Source organism: Setaria italica, chromosome III, assembly GCF_000263155.2.
Source record: "Setaria italica strain Yugu1 chromosome III, Setaria_italica_v2.0, whole genome shotgun sequence".
Lineage (NCBI taxonomy): Eukaryota > Viridiplantae > Streptophyta > Magnoliopsida > Poales > Poaceae > Setaria > Setaria italica.
Genome location: NC_028452.1, coordinates 20,123,431 through 20,132,951, shown reverse-complemented (window position 1 = coordinate 20,132,951; position 9,521 = coordinate 20,123,431). Strand labels below are relative to the sequence as shown.

General features: G+C 41.2%; 1 protein-coding gene across 1 annotated transcript; it reads right to left on the bottom strand.

Annotated features, from left to right (window-relative positions):
* Positions 1-5,202: 5,202 nt before the first annotated feature.
* On the bottom strand, positions 5,203-8,120 carry LOC101762139. The gene is made up of 3 exons (XM_004961993.4): positions 7,863-8,120; positions 5,690-5,955; positions 5,203-5,602 (listed from the first exon to the last, which is right to left on the bottom strand). The coding sequence occupies exons 1-2, from the start codon at positions 7,939-7,941 to the stop codon at positions 5,729-5,731; spliced, it is 306 nt and encodes a 101-aa protein (XP_004962050.1). The 5' UTR covers positions 7,942-8,120; the 3' UTR covers positions 5,203-5,602; positions 5,690-5,728.
* Between the last annotated feature and the right edge of the window lie 1,401 nt (positions 8,121-9,521).

The following is a 9,521-nucleotide window of genomic DNA, read 5'->3' as shown; positions in this document are numbered from 1 at the left end:
TTTCTTAATATTTGGCAACGATAGGATGCAAAAACTAAAATTCATATTAGCCTTTTTCATGAGTTTCATTTCATAAATATTCCATCCATTGGATTCGTATATTGAATTCAAGAAATTAGATATAAAGTCCGATGACCTTTAGGTTCGATTATCAATGACCGTGGTTGTCATGGTCTAGACTGATTTGAATATCTGATGCCTATGTACAACCTTTTTAATTAGGCACATGAACAGAGTGAGTACGAACTGATAGAGGAAAAGGCTGGACTAGCAATATCAGTAACACCATAAACTTATTTATAAGTTGTCTTTATTAATTATCCTAACAGATACTTGAAGGACATGTCGACATTTTGCTACAAGTTTTATCATAGTTTGCTCTAACTTTTCATAAGTGGTCTTAATTATATCATGAGTTCATGACCAGTACAGCTTCCATGACTGTATTCATAAGCACAATATGTTTGTATGTCCCATAAAGAACTCGGAAGCTGGCCAAACAATTGCTCAACTCCGGCAGGGCGCGGCACGCCAGAGTTTCTAGTTCTAGTACCTAAAAGTCAGGAAACTATAATTTTGATAACTAGTTTGAAGGCACGTTCTTTGTTCCTATGTTTCATCAATGTTATGTTTGTGGGTGTTAGAGAACCGCACATTATGGTGCCTCCTCATTTTCTTATTTTCCACTTGGAATTTCCGTGACAATTTATATGCCACATGTTGTCACAACTCACAATGATGTGTGGGCCTAGACCATACTACCAGTGGCACATGCATAGAATGGAATGAAACAATTCTCCCTTCAAATAAACTACACATTCTGTTGCAGAGAGGCACACATGTGTTTTTGCTGGAAAAAAGAGCATAAAAACCATATTTCAACTACTAAAAAGAGTAGTTTTTCGTGCATGTAGCCTCTGAGATAGGTTTCGCAAGAGTAGTTCTTTTTAGCCTGGGTGCATCGATAGGTGTGTTTTTGTGAATTTACTCCAAAAAAATAATGGTCAGCTATACTCTGATTATGTTAGAGAACAAGGACTCATAAAATTAAAAACAAAATTATCTACTGCTGAACATATACTTTGGCAACCACTACGTTGTGCACCTGTGGTATATTGGCAATCATTGCACGGCAATTAGCGCAAGAGTAAATATTGATTGTTAAATAAAATGAAATATGCGCTCTTAACCAACTGAGCTAAACTTGGTATTTACCTGCTACATAATGTATTATTCCTTTCAGTGTTTTTACTTTGTATTGTTCTGGGCCTCTAGCTCGTGATGCGTGAGAATGCAAGCTTTAGTGCTGAACCTGTTCATCTTCTGATCTCCGACGGGGGTACATACTGAATGATGATAACGTCATGTCATTTTCGCAAATATTTAAGGGGATGTTTGAATACTGGACGCTAAACTTTAGCAGTGTCATATCGGATGTTCTGATGCTGATTAGGAGGATTAAACATGAGCTAATTATAAAATTAATTGCAGAACCCCTGTGCTAATTCGCGAATTCGTGAGACAAATCTATTAAGCCTAATTAATCCATCATTAGCAAATGGTTACTGTAGCACCATATTGTCAAATCATAGACTAATTAGGCTTAATAGATTCATCTCGCGAATTAGCCTCCATCCGTGCAATTAGTTTTGTAATTAGCATATATTTAATACTCCTAATTAGCATTCAAATATCCAATGTAACAGGTGCTAAACTTTAACGGTGAGGATCCAAACGGAGCCTAAGTAGACAGACAGTTACTAATAGCTGTTGCTTGACAATTTTGCCAACCGTGACAGTGTGTACTCGTGTTGAACGAGCGTACATCAGAATATCGGAGGCAATCTATTTCATTTAGTTAAAAACCAAATGAAGCTAATTAAATTATGAAAAAAGAAAGGAGAGAATAAATGTACAAGTTGCTGCATAGGAGTGTGCATTACAGATTTACAGTGAGTGCAAACCATGAGGCGGAAGTACAGTTTGGCTAGAAATGAATTGCATCTCCTAAAACGGCTAAAATAAAACACCACATTTTGGAGTATAATCGAATCTAATTTGTACTCCCTCTGTTTTAAATTGTAGGTCGTTTTGATCTTTTCAGATATATAATTATACCATATATCTACGTGTATAATAAAAATTATGTATCTAGAAAAATCAAACAACCTACAATTTTGGATGAAGGAAATGGACGAAGGAAAAGTAACTAGTTTTAGTTCCCCCAAAATCCCAACTTTGGCAGTATGCAAAAAGAAGATTCCCCATCACATCAAACTTGCGGTACATGCATGGAGTACTGAATGTAGACGAAATTAAAACTAATTGCACAGTTTTGTTGTACTTTGCGAGACGAATCTTTTGAGCCTAAATAGTCAATATTTGGACAATAATTCACAAATACAAACGAAATGCTACAGTGTTGCTACAATAATTTTGATTCTCCAAAGTTGGGCAACTAAGCCTTATTTTGTTCTAGAATAGTGACCTACTCTCAAGACTCCCACAGGAGATATCGTGACCACCTCACTTGTGTACTGTATAAGATAGAACGGGAAAACAGGAGCTGAACCTTCACATCAAAATATTCTCGAAATGCTTAAGGGATGTTTGATTCCACGGACTAAAGTTTAGTCTATGTCACATCGAATATTTAGATACTGATTAGAAGTGTTAAATATAGACTAATTACAAAACCAATTGCACAGATGGAGGCTACTTCGTGAGATGAATCTATTAAGCCTAATTAATTCATGATTAGCACATATTTACTGTAGCATCACATTATCAAATCATGGACTAATTAGGCTTAATAGATTTGTCTCGTGAATTAGCCTCCATATGTGCAATTGATTTTATAATTAGCTTATATTTAATTCTTCTAATTAGTATCTAAATATTAAATGTGACAGGGGCTAAACTTTAGCCCGTGGAACCAAACACTCCTTGATGGTCGTCATTGATTCCGATAGGATGAATGATTGACGATTTGACGTATACACACAGAAAGGAACGTTCCATATTACAGCGTATTTTTTTCCTCTTCATTTCTCCATATTACAGCGTCTGAACACGTAGTTTAGTACGGCGAGTGCCGCGATCAACTTGTCCCCACGTGTGAGAAAAACTCTTAATAAAATGCCGTCGTGTGCGCTTGTGGACCAGTTCTTCGGACCGAATACAAATAAAACATCATTCGGTCTTCAGACTTTAGCTGCAGTTTCGACTGTTCAAGGTGCGTTTGACTGCGTGGATGATTTGGTTTATGTATAAAACGATTCAAACTAGATGGTGATCTTTTTGTTTGGTTTAAAATAGATAGTGTGCCGCGATCAACTTATCCCACGCGTGAAAAAAATAATACTCCCACTATCAAAAGGTACAGGTCATTTTAGTATTTTAAAGTTCATAGTTTTTTTTATCCATATAGATATACACTGGATACATCATAATAAAATCTATAAATTTAGAAAAACTAAAACGATCTATAATTTGAATATAATTTGAAACTAAGAGAGGAATAATCAAATGCCGTGTCCACTTGAGGACCACTCCTTGGGACCAAATAAAACACCATTGTCTCTTCGACTTCAGCTGCAGTTTCGACCGTTTTACTGACGTCAACACGTAGTTTACTGTTTTGTTTATATCAATTCCAAGACATTTTGCGACGGTTGCATTGCAGAAGAAAAGTATATATTTGTATCAATCAAATCAACTTGTAATTTCAGGAGGTCATCTTCTAATCCATTTCATTAGGTAACCGGCCGGTGAGGACCCCGCCGACGCCTGCACGATCGACAGTGGATGGGGCCAGCAAGGAATTTGCGGCATCTGGCATATGCTCTTACTTGCAGATAGGCACAAGTTTCCTTTGTGCACACGTCAGCGCGGTCCACGTGTATACCGTGCTCGCTTGACTGGTGGGGCCGCCGACCAAACACGTCACGCTCGAAGAGACGACGAAGACCCCACCTGCCCGTTCGATTCGGCGGCCACGCGGTGTCTTCAACGGAACACGGTTGAGCCGAGCGCGCGGGGGCAGGCGAGAAACGCGCGGGCGTGCGAGCACCTACGAGCGCCGTACGTGCGAGCGCGCCACGGCACGCGCCGAGCTTCGATTGGCCGCCGCCCATGCACCGCCACTTTTCGCCGGCGACGAGCCGATCAGCCGAAGGCTATGCGATGATCGAGCAAGAGATACGTGGGCTGAGTTGGTCCAGGAAAAGCCCAACAAAGGTTTTGAGTAACTCGTTTCTAGGCTCGAATTGTCTCATATATGGGCCTGGGAGCTGTATGGCGATGAACAGCAAGCAGCAGCTTCTTGTGCTGCAGCATGTTCTTCACCTGTCTTCAGGTAGCCGCATTGGCGCATTGCACTATGCAGCATGTCTTTTGTCTTTTTAAGGGTGTTTGATACTAAACTTTAGCAGTATTATATCGGATGTTCGGATGCTAGATGAATCTATTAAGGCTAATTAATCCATCCTTAGCAAATAGTTACGGTAGCACCACATTATCAAATCATGGACTAATTAGGCTTAATAGATTCGTCTCATGAATTAGACTCCATCTTTACAATTAGTTTTGTAATTAGGATGTAGTCTTGCTAGCAAACAACGGGACACACGGCGCGCATTATGCATGCAGGCCAATCTCCTCGTCATATAACGGGCAAACAATGGGTCTGCTGTGTGAACATCGTTTGCCCTCGTTAAATAGTGGCAACGGCGTTCTGCTGTACTCAAGCATCACCCAGCTGAGCACCGCAGCCTGGTAAATCCCAACCTCAACCCATCAATCAGCACCCAACTGTTTGTGAAGTACTCCCACGGTTTAGAACAAGCTTAAAGTGGGACGCTACGTGATAGTACGTATATAATCAGTTCATAAAAGCGCGGTCAAGAGATTGGCATAAAAAAAAACATCCCGCTGATGCACTTCAAGCACGTACAAGAATGGTAACATCAATCTAATTGTAAGTAGTTTTCCCAAGACCAGAGAAAAATTGCTCAATATTATACATGATAATCATTATTACCCTAATACAGTAATATCATTGCAAGTATAGTACTCCGTAGTCTTTAATAGATTCCCATGGGAGGTCATATAATATCAATAGCCATTAACATGCTGACAAATGTAAACTTGCTGTAAACAACGCAATATAATAGCAGCATCTTTAAAAGAATGAAAAGAATGTATTGCATCAGGAATTATAATATGGAACCCTCAGAAAGTAGCACATCTACTGAACATAAGAGCAGGTCCGCAAACACAAACTAATTCCAATTGAAGCCTTGTAAACCTATAATATGCATCTACGGAATACACATGGAACTACTGCACAAAAGGATTACCAAAGTCTGGGAGTTGCTTTAGTAGAGGCATATGTATATTCAGAAAACTTTAAAATCAAAGAATGTTCTCCAAACCTTGATATTTCCTCATCAAAGCTATTCTCATGCATCCAGCACGCAGAGATGTTCACCATATATAAAACTAAAGTACAGTAGACCATTCTTGTGGAGGTCTGTCGAGTTTAAATACAACAAATTCTTTACATTAACATGGAAATGCTTTGAGAGCCAGCCAGCAAAACCTGCGGACAATTAAAAAGTTATATTTGAAAACAAAACTGGAAAGCGGAGATGCTTTTCATATGCAATTATGGTGCCATGGAAATTACCTTGTCAGCCAAGATACTCTTGCTGTACATTGAAGATTATCAATCTCTAAGACCAAGCTCAACCTCAATGTCGTCGTCCTCTTCAAATAGCTTTAGCAGACGTGCATGTTGCTCCTCCCTTTTCTTCTTCTGCCAGTACTTGAAAATAAAAAATGACAACAGAATGACTGCCCCCACTCCTAGGAGGACAAACAAAACTGTTTTGCCAGTATGACCCTTCGGCTGAGCTTCAGTTTTCTTATCATCCTTGGGATCACCGGCTAGCACTGCAAATGTTGTAGGCAGTTAATTATCTGAAACTGAAATTCCAGAACAGCCTTATGTCATTTCATGTCTGCACTTGCAGGGCTTTTAACGAAAGCTAAACGAAGCAATATAACTAAAAACAGGAATATAACAGTTACAGAAGTTACTGTCTTCAAGAGTTCCATTTTTTTCTCAACTATCTTCAAAAGTTCAAAAATGGTATAACACATCAGTAACGTAAACATTTATAAGCAGTTAGGGAAGCACACCTTTTTCACATCTTAAATGAAGAGCTATTGCTTCCTGATCAATGAACCTACTCCAATTGCACCGACCGCATTTCACTACCAACCAAGTGGAATTTACACAAAGTGCTGGGCAGCAAAACCAATTCTAGATGGAATGCAAAGGCCATACATATCCTAGCTGGCTAACAAGAAATCCTAGTATCACAATGGCGGCCATGGCAGCTTGAATAAATTCTCGGAAATTTGACAGAACCATCATTTATTATTTGCTTAAAAAGAATATTGTAAAATACTTTGTTTACTTCAAAGAACAGATCAATAACTTTAAAATCATCATTCAAAACAGCAAGTAATTTTACACTCACACCCGATTCATTTGATTGTTTATTGGGCTTCTGTGATAAATGACCGCAGCTCTGGCCATTTAGCACCAATTTATTTATCTTGACGCTTTGAGGTCCAATCCAAAAATAAAGAAAGGCCTGGGTGTGTCAATTGGCTGAAGGAACAAAAATCAGCACACTATTGATAGCGAATGTAGAACTCTCTGAGATCCACTCCAGATTCTGTATTCAAAGCAAGAGGACTTTGTTCTTCTCCAGATTCAAGGTTCTAGGAAAGACGTTTGTGTTTGTAAAATGCTAGTCTAAACACTAGAATGTTCTAGATATGCCACTTGCGTTTTTCACCTCCTTTTTTTTCTAGGCTAGAACAACCCTTCTCTAGTTCTCTACATTTAACTTGCATAGCATTATCTAATAGACCAACCATGTGGCTTTACCACTGTAGACTAGAATACACAATCTGAGTAATTGACGTACATGCAATCTAGCATGGATGATAGATGACAATGGCATACACATAAAACAAGTTAAAACAAGGTAACAAACAGCCTATGATGTAGGTCCTAAGAGTAAATAATGAACAGTTCCTTGCTGTACCATTAGAAAACAAGGCAAATAAGTGGCAGGTGCCCACAAAATCACTGTAGTAACAATAGTCATTGGGTGATCCTTCAACCATACCAGGCATGGCCTTAATCTTTTAACATAACACATTTCCCATTCCTAATAGGCTGTCACACCAGAACACAGTCTGAACTACCGAGGCGATGGCTCAAGTAATATAAAGCGCTGCAATTCTGTTCAGGGGGTCAGAAACATGTAGCAACGAAGACAAACCTGGACCTGACAAGGGAGGTTTAGGTGTCAAGCATTCTTCCTTCTACATTTTAAATCCCCAATAGAACTTCAATGATACAATTTATGAAGAACAAGAGCTCATTACAAACCGATTATTGTAAGGATACAAATTAGCATCTACCGGCTACGGCTGCTCAAATCAAGATCCCTAGTGCCAAGGCCAAATTTAAAGTCTAAGCTGCTGGCCATACATCATATCCATAACCTCCAAAATTCCCACCAGATACGGCGAGTTCATCCCTCTCTAACCACCTAAATCAATTAGCAACGGAAGTGCCGTTTCCAACTCAATTCGACTCACAAAACGCAGCAACGGAATCGTAGTATTGTTTTTCTTTATAAAAAAGGTAATAATAATCGTGATAGCGATTCCTCAATCCCCCGCCCCGCCTCCAAGTAGCAACTAGATCTCCATGTAACCCCCTCACGCCGCGCCCCCAAAATCCGACGGTCTACAGGCAGATCGAGAGCGCGAACCTGTGGCGAACTGGGCGCAGATCCCGGCGGCAGCGAGGAGGAACAGGGCGGCCGGGGTCGGTCTGGATCCGCCCCTCATCTCCGACCGTGACGACCGGCCGGGGCGCTCCGCTCCCTCCTTGCCCCTCGGCTGGCTGCGGTGCGGTGGTGGGTGGGGCTCGGGCGCGGTGGTGCTGGTGGTTCGGTCTCTGCAGGCCTGCGGCTGCCGTGCCGGTTTGGCCTTGGCGTTTGTAGTAGGCCGTGCCCGTGGCGACGGCTCGGACCGGACGCGGTTGGGTTTGGTTGGGTTGGCATCGAATCAAAGGCTCCCCGCTTCCAGCAGGTGGATGGTCCTTTTCGGCGGCGTTGTGTCGCTGCTGGTGGGGCCCTGGTGCCGATTCGGTGCGACCGTCGGGCGTTGGCTACGCATGACGCGTCGAAGTTTCGTTGTGCGAAGGAACCTACTCCACTTGTCACAACTGTCGTCAAAAGAGCACGCAAACAAATGCATTGTGAAGAGTTGCTCAAAGCCGGCGATAAGCATAGAAGAATCAAATACAATGAAGTGATATAGCGTGACGCTGGGCATAATCTCTTAATTAATAAAACTGTAAGCACAGAGAAGTGGTATAATATGAAGTAGAAAGCTATTTTCACAATTTTCATGGTATTTGTTTATAGACTTGGGATCAGGATCTAGAATGAAAATATACGGGGCAGATAAGTTAATTCATAGAGCAAACACTAACCATGGTACTAATTTTTTCTTAATCTTTATAAAGCTCTTAATAGAAAAATGGAGACCATGACGAGAGCATGCCCCTACCAGCATAAGAGCTCGGTTCCTATTTGGATAAAACATTTCACAATATTTATCTATTAATTTTTTTAAGGAGCAACGGGGCAAGGTGCAGATGCCCACCTCAACTCAGGGATCAAAATTTCGCTAGAAATTTCACAAATTTCGTGAAATTTTGGTCTTTTCGATCATGACCACAATCACTATGACCGAAAGATTTACCTTTTTAACTCAAATTTCATCTAAAATTTTGCGAATTTCAATCATTTCGATGGGGACCGAAAAATTGTCGAAAACGAAATCTAAAACCTTGCCTCAACTTTCTTCATTTCCAATGAGCTGCAAGCAGCTCAAACGGTTACAAGCAATACGTTTTAATGCATACATAACGCCTAGGATAGAGCAGGGAAGAGGGGAGAGGGTGTTCATGCTTGGGAGCTATGTTACATGAGAGAGAGCAAAATGCCAACAGAGAATGGGGTCGTTGTCGAGGCGCCGAGGAGCACAGGAGACCCATAGCTTGACGTGGGTGGCCATGGAGTCGACGATGTTGCCGGTGTCAAGGCGAACGCGATCGAAGACCATCCGGTTGCGGCTCTTTTCAGGTGCATTAGAGCCCGAGCAAGGCAACAGTTCTTAGGTGGGTGTTCGAGGAAGGTAGAGGTCAGGGCCGACATGGCTTAGGATACATTAGCGGGGGTGCAAGGTTAGGGGCGACATGCGCCAGAAGGGGGCGAGCCTGGAGCACATTGTGAAGAGCAGATGTCGTCACAAAACATGCACTGGGCAGTGACGTAAGGAATCGGTGCTCGTAGCATAAGAGGGGTAGGGGTGAATTAGGCTAACTTAAAATACTTAGCCTATGACTTCCACTACTTGTT